Source organism: Monodelphis domestica, chromosome 1, assembly GCF_027887165.1.
Source record: "Monodelphis domestica isolate mMonDom1 chromosome 1, mMonDom1.pri, whole genome shotgun sequence".
Lineage (NCBI taxonomy): Eukaryota > Metazoa > Chordata > Mammalia > Didelphimorphia > Didelphidae > Monodelphis > Monodelphis domestica.
The window spans coordinates 64,628,640-64,649,969 of record NC_077227.1 but is presented as its reverse complement, the minus strand read 5'-3'; the positions used below and the strand labels follow the sequence as shown (position 1 = coordinate 64,649,969).

At 38.9% G+C, this 21,330-nt stretch overlaps 1 protein-coding gene across 2 annotated transcripts in view; it reads left to right on the top strand.

Annotated features, from left to right (window-relative positions):
- MAT1A (methionine adenosyltransferase 1A) overlaps positions 1-21,330 on the top strand; it is a 71,342-nt gene that overhangs the window by 41,693 nt on the left and 8,319 nt on the right. For both annotated transcript variants that reach the window (XM_056800090.1, XM_001365213.4), the window contains exons 4-6: positions 8,992-9,104; positions 12,537-12,680; positions 19,519-19,737. In XM_056800090.1, the coding sequence (XP_056656068.1) occupies positions 8,992-9,104; positions 12,537-12,680; positions 19,519-19,737 (476 nt within the window). The remainder of the gene's footprint in view (positions 1-8,991; positions 9,105-12,536; positions 12,681-19,518; positions 19,738-21,330) is intronic.

The following is a 21,330-nucleotide window of genomic DNA, read 5'->3' as shown; positions in this document are numbered from 1 at the left end:
CTTAATTATGTTTGAATTTCTCAAACTCAATTTTTTTAAACCTTTACCTTCCATCTTGGAATCAATACAGGGTATTGGTTCTAAGGCAGAGGAGTGGTGAGGGCTAGGCAATAGAGGTTAAGTGACTTGCCCAGGGTCACCCAGCTAGGAAGTGTCTGAGGCTAAATTTGAACCCAGGACCACCCATCTACGGGCCTTGCTCTCAATCCATTGAGTCACGCAGCTGCCTCCCAAACTTAATTTTTAGTGGGAAATTAGGTTTAGCCTAAGGACAGGACCCTGAAGTCAGGAAGATTGATCTTAATGAATTCAAATCTTGCCTCAGACATCTATTGGTTATATGACCCTGAGCAAGCCACTCAACTCTGTTTGTCTCTGTTTCCTCATCTGTAAAAAGAACTGGAGAAGGAAAGCGCTCTGCCAAGAAAATCCCCAAAAAGGGATATGATGAGTCTGATGGAAAAAAAACCCCAAACAAACTGGAAAACAACATAGGCTTAGCTTAAGGCACAGGCTATTATATTGACAATCATCCTTCTCTGTGAGAGTGATTGCTGGTCATTGAATTTGCTGATTGTTATTCTATGTTGTAGCCATTAGTCCTTGTTTCATCTGTAAATTTTAACATAAATTATCAGGGACGCACTCAAGATAACCTTGCAAGATATGATTGGTACACATTATTCACATGCAGTTTTACACATAGAAAACTTGAGAAGGGAAGTAAGTTCTACAAATAATTATTGAGCACTTAGTGTATACAAAGCATGATGTTATGTGCTGGGAGGTATGCAAAAGTGAGTGATACTAGTCCTTGCTCATAGGAGTCTTGCCAGATAGGAAGCAGGAAAAATGAAACCCACAAATACCAATAGTATGGGGGCAGAATACGATAAGAAATGGAGTGTCACAATAGAGGATTAATATTGGATAACAGTAAGTATTGAATAACAGTAGAGGCCAGAGTCACTGGATCCCAGCTTGTAACATGGCATAAGAAACCTGGAAAGATAGGGCAAGACTTGGTTTTGAAGGGTTTTAGAAATAAATAGGAGGAAGTTCAAATCTGGCCTCAGACACTTCCCAGCTGTGTGACCCTGGGCAAGTCACTTGACCCCCATTGCCTAGACCTTACCACTCTTCTGCCTTGGAACCAATACACAGTATTGATTCCAAGACAGAAGGTAAGGGTTTAAAATAAATAAGTAATCAGTATTTTATATTTGATTGTATTAGGGATCCTAATAGGGAGTCAGTGGGGTTGTTTGAATGAGTGTGGAGTGGAGTGGTGACAGAATCAATTTTGTACTTTAGAAAAATCAGTTTGACAGCTGAGTGAAGAATGGAGTGGAGTGGAGAGAGATTTGAGGCATGGAGGCCCACCAGCAGTCTATTGTAATAGTCCTGGTATGAGGAGATGAGGACCTGTACCAGGGTCATTCAACATTAGAAGAGAGAAGGGGGCCTATTTGAGAGATGTTATAAAGGTATGTATAGGTCACGAGACTTAATTGGCAAGAGATCTTAAAACCATCTGGTGGGATAAGCATCAAAGACCTGATGGCATTTAGCCTCTGCCTTTTAGGATGGACAGGGAGAAGAAAGCATGTAAAGAACTAGGTATACAAAATTAATATGAGCTATATCTCTATCTCTGGTGTATACTATGAATATATGAGTGTGTGGACAGAGAGAGAGAGAGAGAGAGAGAGAGAGAGAGAGAGAGAGAGAGAGAGAGAGAGAGAGAGAGAGAGAGAGAGAGGAAGGGAGGGAGGGAGAATCTTAGAGGAAGGTACTAGGAGATGTGGTACTGAGAAAGACCTTTTGTAGGAGGATTAGAATTCAATCTTAAAGAAAGCCAAGGAAACTAAGAGATGGAGATGAGATGGAACATTTTCAGGCATGGAGGCCAGTCTTACCAAGAGATAGGAGATGTAGTGTTCAGTTCAAGGACTAGAAAGCAGGCCAGTGTAGCTAGACTGTAGAAGATACAAAAAGAATCAAGTGTAGGAGTTTTCCACTCTGGCAAAGTCAATTGTCTGGCTCATCTGCTTTCAGGGAAAAAAATCACTGCACTGTTTTAGAAAATAATTATATTCTATTACCAGGCTTCCCTGTACTGACATAACTTTACAGTAATTTGAATTTGGGGGCCCCCTACAGAAATATCTTTAAGTACAGGAGGCAAATTGTATAATGGACATTGTGCTAGGTCTAGAGTTGAGAAGTCATGGATTTGAGAGTGTGTAACTTGAGTTGCTGGGGACATAGATTTAAAAAAACCCTGCCCATGATAAAACACCTTGTAGGTGTGCACAGTGTCCCCAAAATCGAATCTGATGATTTTTTTCTCTTTCCCCCTGAAATAGAAAGATGATATGTGTGACACTATCACTCCTGCCACAATGACTGATGTACTCTGGCTTGAGACTAGAGAGAGCTGCTAGCAAGGGACACTTGCAACAGAGATAGAGAGAGATGATGCCACAGAGATACTGCTACAGAGATAGAGGGATGCTGATACAGGGGAATGCGGCCACAGGGATACTGCTAAAGGGGAATGCTCTGGGGTTTGCCTACTGATTTCTATTGATGGCTAATGGATCAATCTATTTCCTAACTTCCTCCTCCCTTCACTCCTTCCCTTCTCCAACCCTCTCCCTCCCAGTTTCTTATTGAAGCCTCTCTCCCTCCCCCCTGAATGAACTAAGATATCTATGAGAAAAACACTTCTTCCTCTCTTTTCTCAGGTAAGGGGTTTATTGGGATAACAGAATGGGAGACTGAGGTAAGAGGGATGAGGGTTTCCCTAATCTATAATGAGGATAGGAGGGTGTGAGAAGTCAGACCATTAACAACTGTGACAGAGAGACAGTTAAAATCTTCTTTCTTCTCCACAAAGCCACCAAAAAAAGTCTCTCTTTTGACCTGGCTTTTCCTCCAACTGTTGGTCAGTCAAATCTTAGAGAGAGCAGAGAAAGAAAACAGTTCTTCCTTTTGTTAGATAGCCAAAGTTCAGCTACCCCACATGGGTCCTTCAGCCAGCCTCAACTGCCTCTCCTCCTTGGAACATTCCATTTAGAACCTTCTCCTTGATTGACAGACAGGTCCCCAGCCTTGGTTCTTGCATCTTGGCTTGTCCTACAAAACCTCTCTCTCTTCAAGTCTCTACCACAATTCCCCCTTTTATTAGAAAAAATGCAACTTGCATTTTTCAATTATACTTACCTTAATAATAATTTCATCTATCTATTTTAACTCTGCTCTGTTATAAATATACCCTTACCCCCCCAAAATAACAAAATCCTAAACTCATCTTAGCTGTTCTAGCTATCTAAATGCTAAGCTAAGAATGGGTCATAGGAAAATGGTTTAGGTAGGGGAATTACATGAACATCTTCATGATCAAAAGTTCCAAAATTTCAAAATTCCAAAGTCCTTCCATGTCCAGTCATGTTGCTTGTAGAGACTCTTCTATCCTTTCTGGTCAGCACTTCACTCTTCTGTTTTCTGTCACTTGATTGAAGACTTGTGTTCTTCAAATCAGGATCCACAGCAAAAATCACAAACGCAGGAACACATGAACAAACCACGAACAATCGTGTGCAAGTGACTTTTTACGTATGTGTGCAAATAAGAATGAAAGTTACTGGAAGTAAGATGGAATCAATCTTCTTGAGTGCCAGAAGTAAGATTGCATGTGTTCTCTTCATTCATGGGGGGTAAGCTTTTGTATTTGTACATCTTTGTGCTTGCAGGTAAGCTGTACAGGTGTTTTTACATGGATGGGTGTGAGTATTATGCATATAGCAGAAGCAGAGTTAAAACATAGATAGAATTATTAAGGTAAGTATCATTGAAAAATGCAAGTTGCATTTTTTTTCTAATCAAAGGGGGGATTGTGGTAGAGACTTGAAGAGAGAGAGGTTTTTCAGGACAAGCCAAGATGCAAAAAACAAGCTGGGGACTTGACCTGCCTGTCAATCAAGAAGAAGGTTTGAAAAGGAATGTTCCCAGGAGGAGGAGGCAGTTGAGCTGGCCAGGGAGAGGATCTGATTCTCTCTGGCTCTAGGGAGTTGAGGCTGGCTGAGGACCCTTGAAGGGCTGCCTTATTTTTTGGGCTCTGATCAAATGAGGAACTGATTTTGTCTCTGGCTCTGGGGTTGAAGCTGGCCAGGGGGAAGAAGCTGAACTGATATCATTTAGTTTCTGTCCCAGGCCGAAGGACCCTTGAGGGGGTCTTCTGAAATGGGTGACTTTGTGAAGAAGAAAAAAGATTTAACTGTTGTCCTCCATCTCTGACTGTCCCTCTGTCACAGTTGTGACTTCCCAAGCCCTCATAATCTTCATTTTTAGATTAGGGACACCCTCATCCCTCTTACCTCAGTTTCCCATCCTGTTTCCCAAAACCCCCTGACTTGAAAAGGAAAAGAAAATAGTATCTTTATAGTTCACTCAGGGGAGAGGGAAGAAGCCAAAGGCTTCAAGAAGAACTGGGAGGTGAGGGAGACAGGGAGGAGAGGTGAAGGAGGGAGGGAGAGAGGATAGGAGGAGATTAGGAGATATTGATCCACTAGTCATTAGTAGAAATCAATAGGCAAACCCCAAAGCATTCCCTTGTTTCAGTATCTCTCAGTGTCTCTCAAAGTACTTTTATCCCCATTGCTCTCTCTAGTCTCAAGCCAGAATACATCAGTCACTGCAGCAACAAGAAATAGTGTCACACAGATTACATTTCTATTTCACCCCTTTACATCAATATCATTGATGGGCTGAACTATCAGTTGGTAACTGATCCACTGGGGAAAGTTTTGTGTGGTTTTATTGGTTCTATTACCCCAGCAAGTTTGATTCTGATCTATAGTTCATCCAGACAATAATATTGGTGGGAAAGAGGTAGGAGACAGGAAGCAAATTCTGTTTTGAGTAGAGAGGAGATTAAAGGAAAACATGAGCAATAAGAAAACACGTGAAAGTAAGAATTCTGAGATAGAAAGCATGTAGGCGACTGAAAGATAAGAAAGAAATTAGGAGAAAGAACTCTGAGGATGCAGGAATCAAGAGAGAGAATAGCGCCCCTTACCCCAGCATTTATTGTGGATTGAGAGGTGATCAATGCTTACATAACATAGCATAGGCCTTAACATTGGTTGAATAGACAATGACAAGATCAGAGGAGGTGGAGATTCACTTGACATGCGCTTTTCAAAGGAATGTGGTTTGACCAGGTGATATCCAAGTGTTTGTGGCTTAGGCTCAGGAATTCTCCTGCCCTTTGAACTGTCTATACATTGATCATTGATCTAACCAAGTATCTAATACATCAACCATACTTCCCAGATGCCAACATGCCTGGTATGCTACAGAGATTATAGGAATGCTTGAAGATGTAAAATTAGCTCTGGACCACCTTTGATCTCCATTGAGGCAACATAGCTTTCGGTCATTAGCAGCAGTCTGGGAATGTGGGAGCAAATCAGATACTTCACAATTCTTAGACTGCTGCTTAATGTTACTCTTTTTTTTAAAACCCTTACCTTTGATCTTAGAACCAATACATCGTATTGGTTCTAAGATAGAAGAGGGGTAAGGACTAAGCAATGGAAATTAAGTGACTTCCCCAGAGTCACACAGTTAGGAAGTATATGAGGTCACATTTGAATCTAGGACCTCCATCTCTTGGCATGGCTCTCAATCCACCAAGTCACCCAAGTGCTCCTCTATTGACTAGTCTTATGTAAATGATGTTGAGGAGAGGAGAACACCTTTCTAACTTTATCCTGGGTATGCTTGAATGAGACAATACCCCCCCCCCCCCAATACTCAGCTATCTCCTTGATTGAGCATGGTTAAAACATGGGAATTACAGAATCATAGGAACATCTATTTAGAGCTAGAAGAGAGCTTGGAGACCAATAGAATTATAGAACAGTTGAGGAAATTGAGGCACAGAGAAAATAAGTGCCTTGGCCAAAGTTACAAGAGCTAATACCTGAGGTAGAATTTGAACCAACTTTTTGTGACTACATTTATGAGCTCATATATCACAGACTATCCTAGAGCATAGATTTAGAGCTTGAAAAGACCTCAGAGATTATATAATCAAACCTCATTTTATAGATGAGGAAACTGAAGTCCAGGAAGCCTAAGAGAAATGCTTAAAGTAGTTCTCTCAACTATGTTAGCTCTTAGGACTATTCCTACATGACATCTCTTCAAGGAACATGCTGTTCAAAATTATTTAAAACTTTCCTGAAGTGCCAAGTGGGCATGTTTTGCTAGACAGAACTTTCAACATACTCTACCAAGAATGTCACTTGATTTTAGCTTATCCAGAACTGACTCAAGAATAACTCTTTGTCTTTATAAAGATAGTTCCCAGAAGGGGTTTCCCCTAGAAGTGGTAAAGGATGAGGAGAGTGAGAGAATAGCTCCAAAGTTCATTGTATTTCCTCCTGAGCCCATCTTACTGTAGCAGATGGCTCATAGACTGTTGTCCATGACAGCTAAGTAGCACAGACCACTGGGCATGGAGCCAGGAAGTCAGCTTTACACTCTTTCTAATTCTGTGACTCTGGCCAAGTCCCTTAACTTCTGTCTGCCTCAGTTTCTTAAACTATAAAGTGAGGGTAATAACAGGACCTGCCTCCCGGGGTTGTTGTGAGGAACAAATGAGATCATTCATATTTATTTATAATATTCATTATAGTTAATAATATTTGTAAGCCAGACATATATTGGCCATTTAATAAATGCTTGCTCCAATCCTGTGGCACCTGGGCAGCTATGTGGCTCTGTGTGTTGTGTACTGCTGCACACAGGTGCTAGAGTTTCTATTTGATCGTCATCTGGCATTGTAGATATTTCTGGAAATCTCTGGCAGTCACAGTCAGGCAGAAAGCCATATTCTGTAGCTCTGCAGTATGTTTATTACTTTATTTGGCCACTGTCCTTTCCTTTCATGCTTTGCAGCTCCTTCTATTTCTGTCCTACAGGCCTATATCTTGAAAAGGTAAAAAAAAAAAAGGTATAGTTGATGCTTTTTGTTGTTATAATCACAATTGTTTCTGGAAATCTGACCCTTCCTCAGGAACTGAACCCTTTTTGGTAACAAAGGACAACAGTTAGGCAAAATAACCTGCCTGGTGTTTTTGGTGACTCTTTCTGCTGAGAGGATCGTAGATCTGAGTTAGAAGGGAGCTAGAAGGTTATTTAGCCTGACCCCTTCACTTTACAAATAAGGAAATTGAGTTCCAGAGAGGCAAGTGACTTCTCCAAGGTAACACTCTCCAAGGTCAATGTCGGAGGGGTCATTTGAACCTAGCTTTTCCGACTCTCTCTAGCAAATTCCACTTTCACGGTATCACTGTTAATGAATAGCAGGAAGGTAGAATTAGATCTCATTATCTGTTCTCTGGGACAGAGTCATATAGAACCCCTCAGAGTTCCTGCTTTGCTCTTAGTTCTTCCGTGAAGCAGCACCATTGATGAGTGAATTTGTGAAGAATACACCAGTCTCTTGCCAGTCTCCTCCCATGTAGGTCTCTGTAGCAAAAGGCTCTGTTCACCACAGTCTGATTGTTTGTCTACCATCTTTTCTGTCCATATACAAAATCCATGGTTGATACTGTGTGTCTGAAGAGGTTCTGGCTAGAAGGATTCACCCTGAGGAGCCGAGCAGGTATTTTCAGCCCAGCCACCAGGGGAAGGAGCGTCTTTTGGCTTTAATCTTAATTTATTCTTATTTTTGGCCTCTTGAGGCCACCCTCAGCCTATGCTTTTTATGGAGTTGCTTGTATTAGACTAGTTATAAATGTTTAGAATATAATAATAGCCAAAGAGGAATAAACCTGGCTCTGAAATGGCATTTTGGGTTGACTGTATAGAATTCTAGCCATGACAGATGGAAATATTTCATGGGATAAGTGAGATTTCTCTGGGAGTTTTGTGTCATTTTGTGATCAAATAGCTACAAATTTACCATTGAGATAATTTCATTTACTACTCCAGTCCCTCCTTACTTTATAAGTAAAGACGCTGAGACTCCCATAAGTGGTGGGATTGTCTCAAGGCTATACAGAAGATGGTCTCTGGTTGAGCTGGGAATCTAGGTCTGTCTTCTCTCAGGACCCATCAGTGCTCTTCTTTTGGGTTCCTTTGCCTAGAAAAACTGGAAAGATTATATTATATTTTCTCTCCTGTGACTTTGACTCTTCTTCCTCTTTTCTTAATAGGCAAGTAGGTGGTAATAGCAACAACAGCAGCAGCAAAACAACAGTTCTAAAACCTTCCCTCTGTTGATTATCATCAATTTTCTCATATATATCTTAATTATACCTAGATGTTAAATTTAAGCTCCTTAAGGGCAGAGCCTGTCTTTTGCCCATTTTTGGCATCCCTCCAGTGCTTAGCACAGTATCCGGCACACAGTAGGTGCTTAAAAATTATTTGTTGACTGACTAGCTAGCAGAGCTCTTTACAAATATGATTTCATTTTATCTGTATCATAAGGCTGGGAGATAGACGCTATTATTATCTCTGGTTGGTTATAAGTTTCTTAGTTTTGATTAATTTTAGATTGTGCCTAACTTTATCTTAAATAAATGAAGCAGAGACAGGATATTTCCCTGAGGTATAAGGGAGGAAAATATAATAAAAAACCATTCCATCTTAGAATCAATACTATATTTTGGTTCTAAGGCAGAAGAGCAGGATGGGTTAGGCAATGGGAGTTAAGTGACTTGCCTAGGATCAAACAGTAGGAAGTGTCTGAAGCCAGATTTGAACCTAGGACCTCCCATTTCTAGGCTTCGCTCTTTATCCACTAAGCCCCCTAGCTCCCCTGAAAATAAAAAAAAAATTAAAAACAAAAAGGAACCCAGGCCAGTGTTGGGAATTGAACAAAACCATGTGTTCACCTGGGAAGAAGGACTCTGTCCAGCTCACTTGGGAATTGTGTATCAGCTTATATTTGCTTTTCTTCCCTTGTAGGCTTTGACTTCAAGACCTGCAATGTGCTGGTAGCACTGGAACAACAGTCTCCAGATATTGCCCAGTGTGTCCATTTAGACAGAAATGAAGAAGATGTTGGTGCTGGGGATCAGGTAACTAAACATCATTCACCTCAGCAAAGCCAGAATTCACATCTAGTTAGTCAATTACTCTCTGTGTCCATTCCAGGGAAGAAACGATCGCCATTTGCAGAATATCTTAATGATTTGGATTTCTTATCTATTGGCATCAAATGATGTTTGCTTTTTCTATGTTCTTATTTCTATCCAGTTACAAGTTGTGGGGCAAGGCCAATATGTTACAAGATCAACAACATTTCCTGACCCTTATCCCTCCACCCCTATCTACTCAAATAAAGTTCTCCCATTGATTTCCAAGCTGCCTAAGGACTTAGGAAGAACCTTCAGTCTTTGTATAAAATAATATTACTATGTCTTTTCAGTTCTCTTTGTTGTCTCTCAAAGAAGAATTGATTTATCATATGGCATTTGTGGTTGGTTGGGTGACAATGTGAATATGGTCTAATGGAAAGACAACTGTTAGTGAGTAACTTTTTTTTGGTCATCTTTCAATATTATATTTTTTCCCAATTACAGGTAAAAACAATTTTTTGTTTTTGTTTGAAAACTAAGGTTTTCTAAAACTTTGAGTTCCAAATTGAGAGAGTGATGGTAAATAATATAAAATAAGCTTAATAAATAATAAAAGGCAAGTATAACCACCAATGTCCCATGCTTTGTATATTATTTTTATTTTATTTTTACTTAAAAACTCTTATCTTCTGTCTTGGAATCAATACTGGGTATTGGTTCCAAGGCAGAAGGGCAGTAAGGGCTAGGCAATGGGGGTTAAGTGACTTGCCCAGGGTCACACAGCTGGGATATGTCTGAGTCCAGATTTGAACCTAGGACCTCCCATCTCTAGGTCTGGCTGTCAATCCACTGAGCTACCCAGCTGTCCCCTATGTCTTATGATCATACATAAAACACAAGACTGAGATACAAGAGTGTGCTGAAGCCAATACCTAAGTACTCCTGAGAATCAATTGTTAAATTTTCAATGTGAACATTTATACCTTGGAAATAGGCAAATGCTACAAATAAGGACTTGATTTATTTTCTTATTGACTGGACTTGAGAAAGTGCTGAAGAAAATGTTAATAGTGCCAATTAAGCTAAAAATGTATTGCATATCCTTTCCCCTCAAGATAGTTTTTTTTTTTAATGTTTACCAAAGAAGAACCTAGGTATCTTAGTGGATTTAGAGCCAGGAAGTTTTGCGTTCAAATCTGACCTCAGATATTTCCTGGCTATATTAACCTGAGCAAGTCACTTAACCCTTATTGCCTAGTCCTTATTGTTTCTCTACCTTGGAACCAATTCACAGTGTTGATTCTAAGACAAGGGTGTTTTTTAAAAAAGTTTGCCAACTTCTTATTATAGAGCATGAGAAACTCATAAACTCACAGGACATATATGATCTCTCTATAGAGAAGGCAGTGTGGTGTAATAGGATGCATGTTGGAGTAAGTAGAGACCTAGATTTGAATTATGTCATAGATATTTACTAGTTGGATGAACAGGGGAAAAGTCATAGCCTCTCTGAGACTCAATTTCCCTCTCTATAAAATGGGGATAATAATAACACATCCCTTATAGGTTGTTGTGAGGGTCAAGTGAGACAATGTATATAAAGTGCTTTGCAAACCTTAAATCACTACATAAGTGTAAGTTTTTATTAATATGATAATTTGCATAGTCTGGTGAAAGGAAAGCTTGACTTTCAGGAAGATCAACATTCATAGTCCCACCCTGGCTGATGCTGCCTATTGTAACCCTGGGGAAGTCACTTAATTTCTCAGAACTACAAACAACTCTGTAAGACTGTAAGTTGAAGAAAAGGTTCCAACCTGCATCAGCAAAGGGAGTTTCACCATCTGGCCATCAATCTTTGGTGGAATTGCAAAACAATGAACAAGTTGTTTAACTCAGAAGAGATTTCATTCCAGAAGTAACCAATTCAGAATCATAAATTAAATCAAATCTGAAACTCATGTGTTTGACATAGTTTCTATGATAAATCTTCAGACTTATCATTAGGAAAACTAAATTGGGTGGGTTCTGATAATTAATGCCCAATACAAAGCTTAGAACACCGTGTTCTATATCTGTAACTGTGACTTCACTGGAAGGCTGATCTGGAATAGTGAGTCTGGTGAGAGGAGAATCAGGAGAAAGCAATGCCAGAAAAATCTGAAAAGGAAAGACTTTTTAAGGGATATGATCAGCAGCATCAGACATTGCAGAGAAAGCAAGAAGGATGAGCACTAAGAAAAGGAACCTAAATCACATAAATAGGGGATTTTTGGTGACTTTTCAGAGCAGTTTCTAAGGAATAGTGGGATCAGAAACCAGATTACAGAGGGTTACAAGGTGATAAGGAGATGAGAAAGTGGAGACAATGAGAATAAATAGCTTTTTTTTTTCTTGGAGGAAAGATAGATGGAAAAGAGAACAGAGAAGTATGAAGAGCTATTTTAAAATTAGATAATCAAGAAGAAAATATTAGTTCGTGCATGTTTTTCTTTCAGACTAAGATTTGGAATATTACATATTTAGTTCTGAAAGCATAAATAAGAAGGAAGGGGACATAATCTCACAGCAAAAAAACGGTAGATAAAAATGCTTTCCAACTGGTAGTGAGTCTGACTCATAAAGTTTAAATTGAAATGGAATGCAATTGAATAGCTTTTAAGTGTAAACTAGAGGGTGCATAATAGGCTGTGAGTCTCTAACTGAATTTAGATTCTAAATTAGTTATTATTTCTGTTCCTGTTAGGACTGGATAAATGGCACACCATCTAGGTTTGAGTTTCTTCCTCAGGATCTTGTTTCTTAGGTTCCTAACTAACCCAAATCCATTTACTGTGTTTCACGTTGATCAATTTCTCATCCCTCTCATGGATAATGTTTGTTAATATCTAAAATAAAAAAATCCTTTTGTAATTTTATTATAAAACAAAACTAACATTTCTTAAGTCTAATGGAATTTCAGATAAAAAAGTTGGCTTAGAGAGTTAAATTCAAAGTTCCAGGAGTTCAAATGTTATGGCATGTATTTTTGTTTTTTACTTTCATCTGCACTTGGAGGATATGTGTTTGTAGATATAAATGACTAAACTTAAATTTGGTTGGTTTGAAAGTGAATGAATTCTTATGTTTTTGAAATGAGAACCTCCTTCTTTTAATAAGCACTATGTCCGTTAATCAGTTATTTCTTTTTCATCCAGCTATTAACCATGATTTACACTTAAATGAACCTAATGCCGCCTAAGAATATGCCTTTTTTTGTCACCTTGAGAATGAGACCATTTGGCAAGACTAGTTAAGGGACATGAGAAGAGATAGCAGCTGAAGCAAATAATCATAGAAATTTAAGAAGCAATCGATCCAGGGTATAGCAAATATATTTGGGACACTAATCTCAAATGTTCATTCTCCTCTCCCTTTATTTCCTTCTTGTAGGGCTTGATGTTTGGCTATGCCACAGACGAGACAGAAGAATGTATGCCTCTCACCATTATACTTGCTCATAAACTCAATGCCCGGATGGCAGATCTGAGACGCACAGGAGTTCTCCCTTGGCTAAGACCTGACTCTAAAACTCAAGTAAGTTTCCCTTTGATTCTTTATAGAGGGACACAGAATAAAAATCTTAACAATGTGAAACTCTTCATAAATTTTGATAGGATCAAAATGGTGCACTCAGAGACACAAAGATTAATTTTTAATGTCATTTCATTATGAAATTAACAATCATCTCCAAACATGACTAATTTCAATGTATTAATAATGGAAAGCTGGCCCCAGAAGATTAAGGCAGTCTTCTGAGCACTCTTAAAATAAGATGGAGGTGTGTGTGTGTGTGTGTGTGTGTGTGTGTGTGTGTGTGTGTGTGTGTGTGTGTGAATGAGATGTCAGAGCCTTTATGGTACAATTATACCAGGCCACCCTAGAGAGGATGAGAATGGGGAGAAACAGCTATAGAATAGTGAGATACTTTCCAGAGAATCTTCATCCATGTTGGTTTCACTCATATTAATTCTAATAACAGCTAACATTTTTGTATTAATTACATAGAATTTTCAAAGTACTTAAGTATGCTTTTTTACTTGATTCTCAAAACAACCCTGAAAGGTAGATGCTATTATTATCCTCATTTTACAGATGAAGCTTGAGGGGCATTAAGTGACATACTCAGGATCACATAGCTAATAAGTTTCTGAGTAAAGATTTAAATTCGAATCTGCTTGTTCCAAAGTCTAGAGATCTATCTTCCCTACACCTTGTTGCCAAGCTAGACAATAATTTGGAGGAGGAAGCTGTGGAGTCAGAGGAGGATGACTCTTAAGAGAAAGGTAGGATCCCCATTTTACAGCTGAGGAAGGGGACAGGCTTCATGGAGGTAGGGACAGAGATCAATCTTCCTCTCTGTAGTGTGGTTGCATTGAGTGACTTCCAGGATGAAGGGAGTTAGGGCAGGAGAGGATTAGGATTAGATCCCTCAATGTTGGATCTTCATGGTAGAAGGTAGGAATGACTCCCTGCTATTACAGTGGTACTGGACATCCCCAAAAGAGATGAGAGGAGGTAGAAAGTAATTAAGAATGTGGTAGTGGGAAGGAATCCCAACTGTAACATAGGTTAATATCTGTATAGGTCTAAGAGCATCTAGGATGACTGAGGTATTATCACAGCTTCCTAGATGTTGGCACCAGAGACTTCCTAATCACTAATCACAATTTCTTTTCTTCATCTTCTTTCTCTGTTACTTCTCTGTAGTACATACTATTGACCACTTCTTTCTTAGAACTTTTTTTTTTGTCCTCGAGGACACCACTCTATCCTTTCCTTATCTCTGACTATTCTTTCTCACCCCTTCCTTGGTTCTCTTTCCTCTTTTAGAATTATAATCTTTGTAATTTTTTTAGTCATGTTCAAAATTTTGGAGTGATCTTGGACATAATTCTCTACTTTGTCTTGATATTCACTTAAGACTAAATGTTAGCAATTTACTCTTTGCAATGAGTCTCATATTCACCCCTTTTTTTACATTGCCACAGCCATTATTCAGATCTCAGCCCTCGCCAATTTGCTCTTATATCACTTTCCAAATTAGGCTTCTGACAGTCAATCTCATCTTCCAGGCAACTAAGTAGTATAATGAGAAAGACCTGAGATTTAATCCAGCCTCAGCCATTTACTAGCTATATGACCGTGGAATAACCACTTAAACCCTCTATGTCTCAGTTTCATAGTCTGTAAAATAAGAAAGTTGGACACCCAATGGCCTAGAAGGTCATTTCTAATTTTAAGTCTATGATCCTCTTATTCCCTTTAATCCATTCTACACATAGTCATTATATTAAATTCCCTCCAGTATGACTTTCATGATTTCATTTATGCAATCAAAAATTTTTAGTGGTCCCGGAGGAAGGGGACAGGCTTCATGGAGATAGGGACAGAAATCAATCTGCCTCTATGTAGTGTGGTTGCATTGAGTGACTTCCAGGATGAACAGCAGGGAGTTAGGGCAGGAGAGGATTAGGATTAGATCCCTCATTGTTGGATCTTCCCATTAGGTAAAGTCCAAATGATTTAGTTGGGCAATCAAGTTGTTAGGAAATGAATCCCAATCCACCTTCCAAATATGATGATTCATTCCTCCTCATAGACCATCTTCTCGATCACTCCATCTCTTGAAAATGCCTTTGTTCAAACTCTTTTCTCTGGCTGAAAAGCCTTCCCTTCTCTGTCTGTCTATTCAATTCTTACCTATTCTTCAGAGTTTAAGTCTCCATTTCTTGATGAAGGCTCTTCAGACCTGAGCAGTCCAGACCAGTGTAATCTTTGCCTCTTTTGCCTTGCTATGCCGTTCAAATTTTTTTTCAATAAAATGATTCTTATACATGTGCTGCCTTGCATTTTAGGCATTTTGCATGTATATGTAGGCTTATAAAATATATGTGTAATAGATACATACTTATTTCACCAACCAGATTGAAAGCTTTTTGAGAGCAGAGATTAAGTCTTAGATTTCTTTTTATTATGCGTAATACCTGGCCCAGAGTTCTGCCTATTATACTATTCAATATACACTTTGGATCTGATTTTATGCCTCAGCAACAGGAGCTTAGTTACCTTGCCTCAGGGGAGAACTTTGAGGGTAAACTTTTTAATCCCTGCTGCAATGAACATCAGGGTACAGGCTGCTTAAAGAAAGAGATAGGATGATGTCTTCCATTTTCTTTAGTCATATACATGAAAAGTTGACTAGAGAGTGCAACAGCAGTGGAGGTTTTGAAAAAATGCTCTTCTTGAGATCCATCCCTTTGGGAGAATAACACAGGGGTAAAGATTGAGGCAAGAAATTGAAAACCCATTGGTTTTATTTCATTGTACCAAGTAAAATCAACACATAGACGTTGTCTGATCTTATTTGTAGACAGTCTGTGTCCAGATATTTAAATAGAATGGCATTCACAGAAAAGGAACCCCTGGAATTACACTGTAAGGAAATAAGATGAACCACCTGAGCTTTCCCTTTTCTTGGGCAACGCACAGAAAATGAAATATATACTTGCAGTGCATTTACTAGAAGGGGGTTATCTATTTTACTTGGTTGAGAAATAAAATGATCTCCTTTGCTCATATGCTAAGAAATGGAATGTTCCTGGATCTGGAAAGGAATGAGAGGGCAAACGCTCATCCAAAGCTAAGTTCTTACACTTCCCTGAAGATCTGAAGGATCAGAATATACATTTTTCTTTTCTGGCCAGGTCTTGCAAGGTCGGCTTGCCTTTTTCATCATTTACAACAGAACTGACTCATCATTCAGTATTTATGATAGGACAAGTTCTAAACATTCCTGAAAGGGGATTTCTCTCAGGCAGTAAGAACCTGTCTACCAAAATTCCAGGTCACTCTCTGAGCTTTCTTTCTTTGGTCCTAGTCCCAAAAGAGTTTCTATTTTCAATCAAAACATTTTTTTTTGAAGTAACAAGTCTGAAGTCATGAAGACAATGTTAAAATCCTGCCTCTACCAATACCTACAATCTGTGTGACCTTGGGCAAGTCACTTAGTCTCCCTGGACCTCAGTTCCCTTCTCTGTAAAATGACTTGATGGTCTCTGTGGTCCCTTCCAGCTCTAGAGATATAATTTTGCAATAAGTTCTTATTCCTAAATAGCATTTTGCAACTTATTATTAATGATCAGATGATAGCAGGAATGACTAATGGTACTTACAGCTTTTTCACCTGACCATTAGAGCAATTGCATTTATTCTTCATAATGCCAATTTTCAATTGCCCTTACTTCCTTTTTCACTATTACTTTCACTTGCTTCAAGAGTCTAACATGCAGTTCCATGGAGTCTGGGTTGTAGGACTACCGTTTGGCTCTTCCTCTCATGTTTAGAGAAACAGATTTTTTTCTGGCAATACTTTTATTTTTCCAGCTGTACTCCTTGTGGAATAAAGCTAGTAGACACATTTCTTTATCTAATTATGAAACAGCCACTAAAAAGCTTTTGAGAGAATCCCGAGGCTATAAAGGACATGCCCAAATCCTCATTGAATCATTGATCTATATTTGGAAGGGATTTCAGTTAGTATCTCATCTGACCCTTTCATTTGAGAAATAGTTAACTGAAGCCCAAGGGAGTAAAGTGACTTGCCCATGGTCACATGGCTAGTAATGATCACAAGTTAGATTTGAACTCAGGTCCTCTGACCTTAGACTCAGTCTTCTTTCCATTGTATCAAGTCTACTCAGACATGGAGAGTTTTAAGTATGATTCTGCCCAAAGGCAGGAACAGACACTTCTCCTTTTTCCAGTCTGAGGATTTGGGGATTGTGTACTTGTCACACAGAAATTCAAGGGATCATGCAATCATGATTTAGGTACCTTAGAGGCCATGGATTCCAACCTCCTCATTTTATGGATGAGGACACAAAGTCCCAGAGCACTGAAGGGACTTGCTCAATGTCACACAAGTAGTAAGTTGCCAGGCCAAGATTCAAACCCAGGTCTTCTGCCTTTAAATCTAATATTCTTAGTATATCCCTACTTCTAAAAGGCAAATACTATGAGTGGAAGGGGCAGAAGAAGCTTTCAATATCTGGGAAAATTTTTAGTTATTTTATTTTTGTGAATCATGAAATCTTCACTCTCATAAAGTAAATAGCTTTCAGCCTTGTCCTAGATCCAGTACCACCTCTTCCATGAAGTCCCCCTTGGCTAGGTCAGTCTGTATGAACTGTTATAATTCTTATGATCTGTTTGGTTTGACTTTACATTTAGTTGTATCCTATTGTTTCATGAATATTCAACTTGTCTCACTAGCTTTTGGAGGGCAGCAGTCATTTTATTCATTCATCTCTTTTCCAGTGTCTAGAACTGAGTCTAGTCTGAGCCTGTAGTGAGTGCTCACTCCCTGCTGTTTGATTGATATTTTATGCGCCATGGGCAGATTCTGCACTACAAATCCCTCTTCCAAAGAGCTGCATTCCCTTACACGGATAGTCCTGTGGATGAAATGGGTAGGATCAAGGCTGAGTGTAGCATGTAAATAATTAAAGTGTAGGCATTGGCAGCAGGTGAGAGAGATTTCCTTTTTGAATCTGGAGACTCCTGAAATCTTATTATGCTTAGATGAAAAGCTGACCCTAAACATAAGCATGACAGTACTACTATGATGATTAAAGATTAGGATGAGGGTTTCTAGTTTCTCCCCCAATGCAGGCCACTGTCTGATCCCCCAGGATGCCTTTGTATCTGGTTTTACTACAGCTGATTAAGATCTATTCCTTGGGAGGCAGCTGGGTGGCTCAGTGGATTGAGAGCCAGGCCCAGAGATGGGAGGTACTGTGCTCAAATCTCACCTCAGATACTTCCTAGCTATGTGACCCTGAGAAAGTCACTATTGCCACATTGCTATTCTTCTTCTTCTTTTAAACCCTTACCTTCCATCTTATAATCAATATTGTGTATTGGTTCCCAGGCAGAAGAATGGTAATGGCTAGACAGACAATGGAGGTTAAGTGACTTGACCAGGGTCACACAGCTAGAAAGTGTCTGAGGGGAGATTTGAATCCAGTACCTCCCATCTCTGGGTCTGGCTCTCAATCCATTGAGCCATCCAGCTGCCCCGCCCCTTATTACTCTTCTTCCTTGGAACACAATATTGATTCTAAGATGGAAAGTAATGGTTAAAAAAAAGAACTATTTCTAGAAGTAGCTGGGGTACAATATATAGGCTCTATTTATATTGTTTTCCTTTGTACTTGAAGAGGATCAAAATAACATCACAATGTTGGGGGTCATTTATAATGTGTCTGACTGTGACTGATCAGACCAAAATGATCTGGGAAGCTCCAGCACAAATAGTCTGTATGAACATTTGGGATGGAGATGTCTCTAAAAGGACACATCTAATCTAATCTCATCTTTGTACCATAAACCAGTCTGCCAGGAGGCCACCTTCCTTACCTGCTAAAGGGTCTTAGGCTTTGCCTCCCTTTTCTTCCCTAAAAAAGATGCTCAGATGATAGAGATTCAGATTTTTCCTGTGCTTTTGTCCATTCATCATGACTGACCCAGTTCTCCACCAACTCAATATCTGCCACATAGTGATGTCCACTCCTTGGACAGTATCTGCATCACTTTATAATCCCGAGTTTCTGGAAAATCCAGAATATTTGGACTCAAATATCAGGGAAGAATTAAGCTGTGAACGGGTACAACAGCAGACCATGCTTCATTAAATTGTCTAAAAGTCAGTCTGAATGAATCACTAATAATAATAATAATAATAATAATTGCACTTTAAGGTTTATAAAGCACTTTACAACTATTACTTTATTCACCCAACAACCCTGAGGGTAGCTACTATTATTAGTCCCATTTTATGGATAAGGAAACTGAGGTAGGTATTTGCCAAGGGTCAGACAGTTGCTAAGCAGAAGGGTGACCACAAGTAATGGACGATTCTGTCCACAACAAGTTAAAAGAGCCTACTTGTCCAGTAATATAGGATGAGTTCTGATCTACATTATTGAAGAAAGAGACCACCCCGAATAAAATCAATTCAATCCAAAAAACATTCAGCTAAGCATTCATGAAATGCAAGTCTCTGTGATGGAATCTCCAATTTTTCTCTTCTAATGCAATCATAATAACAAAGTTTAATGTTATGATAAAAATAATAAACCTGCTCAAAGCCTTTCCAACTTGATAGGACCACAGAGAGCCCATTCTTTTCTTGTTCAGCTCTTGGGAACACTGGGTTATCTTCCTGCTGTAAGAAAAAAACAGAGAACACAACCTTTGCATACTTAGCCTTCCTAATTTGTCACCTACTTACCACCAGTATATAGCCTGGACTTCTGCTTACAACACGAAAGGAACACAGATGATGACCAATTTGGTTTTTCCCTCCATCCAGGTCACTGTCCAGTACATCCAGGACAATGGAGCAGTCATTCCAGTACGCATTCACACCATTGTGATCTCTGTGCAGCATAATGAGGACATCACATTGGAGGACATGCGCCAGGCTTTAAAGGACCAAGTGATTCGAGCTGTGGTGCCTTCAAAATATTTGGATGAAAAGACAATTTACCACTTGCAGCCCAGTGGGCGTTTTGTCATTGGGGGCCCACAGGTGCCTTATTTACCTTTACAACCCAGCATCCAAATCAGGCAGTAATTTACTTTGTTGGTTCTATTCCATACCACAAATTACTTGTTTGTTTTGTCCATCTGTCTCTCGTCTCTCTGTCTGTCTTTCTATCTATCCATCCATTTCTCTATCTACTTAGTCATCTGTCTATCTATCTATCTATCTATCTATCTATCTATCTATCTATCTATCTATCTATCTATCTATCTGTCTGTCTGTCTGTCTGTCTGTCTGTCTGTCTGTCTGTCTGTCTGTCTATCTATCTATCTATCTATCTATCTATCTATCTATCTATCTATCTATCATCTGTCTATCTTCCTCCAATATGTCTGCCTATTTATATCTATCCATCTATCCAATTATTTATATATCTAGTCATCCATTTATCTGTCTACCTAGTCATCCATCCATCATTTATCTATCTATCTATCTATCTATCTATCTATCTATCTATCAATCTATCTATCTAATCATATATCTCTCTACCCATCTATCCACTTATCTATCTCTGATTAAATAAGATTATCTTTAAGTGCTTTGTAAATCTTCAAGTTATTATTAGTATTATCATAATTTATTTTGCAATGAATGAAAATCTATACCTTCTTTCTCCCACATTTAGCCTTTCTTGGGAACAAAAAGAAAAACAACTCTTTTCTTTTTAAAACAAATTTATATGGCCAAGAAAAAAATTCCTGAATTGGATGTGTTAAAAAAATAAGCTTTAATCTGTGTACTTTCCATATCTCCATTGTTGGGAGATGGGTAGCATGTTTTTCATGTCCACATGTATTTCTAAAGAGGCACAGGAGTTAATTTGAGGTGACACAGTTAGATCAGGCCCCAGATAAAGTTGTGATTTATCTTGGCTGCCCTATCTCTACTTTCTGGAATCTCAGGAACAAATCTATACCCTCTTCCACAAAAAACAAACAAACAAAACTCTTTATGTTCTTGAAGGCAGCACGAATGTCCTCTCAATCTCCCCTTCTCCAAACTAAAACAGCCCTAGTTCTTTTAGCACCCTAGCTCCATTGTTTATGGACATTTGATTAAGTCATTTCATCCTGTCAAGTTTTAGTTTTTCATCTGCCAAATAGAGATATTTTACTTACCTTACTGGGTTTGTGGAAGAAAAAAATGCTTCGTAAAATGTTAAAGAGATTCATGAACTTAATAATAATATGAACAGCTGACATTTTATGTACACAGCTAATATATATATATATATGTATATACATATATATATATTTAGCTGAGAACTTTAAGGTTTGCAAAGCACTTTACAATTACAATCTCATTTGATCCTCATAACAATATTGGGAGGTAGTTGTTATTATCATCCCCATTTTATAGATGAGGAAACTGAGGTTAAAAAAAAGATTGAGTCTTGTCCAGAATCACACAACTGATTAGGGTCTGTGGCTAGATTGGACCTCAGGTCTTCAGTGCTCTACCAACTGTGTCTCCTTAGCTGCTCCTTACTATTATTATATGCCACTAACTTAGAATGAGTGAGGAATAACAGCTGAACGACCCACTACTACCCAGGCAATGTCAAGAGACCTGGAGGCA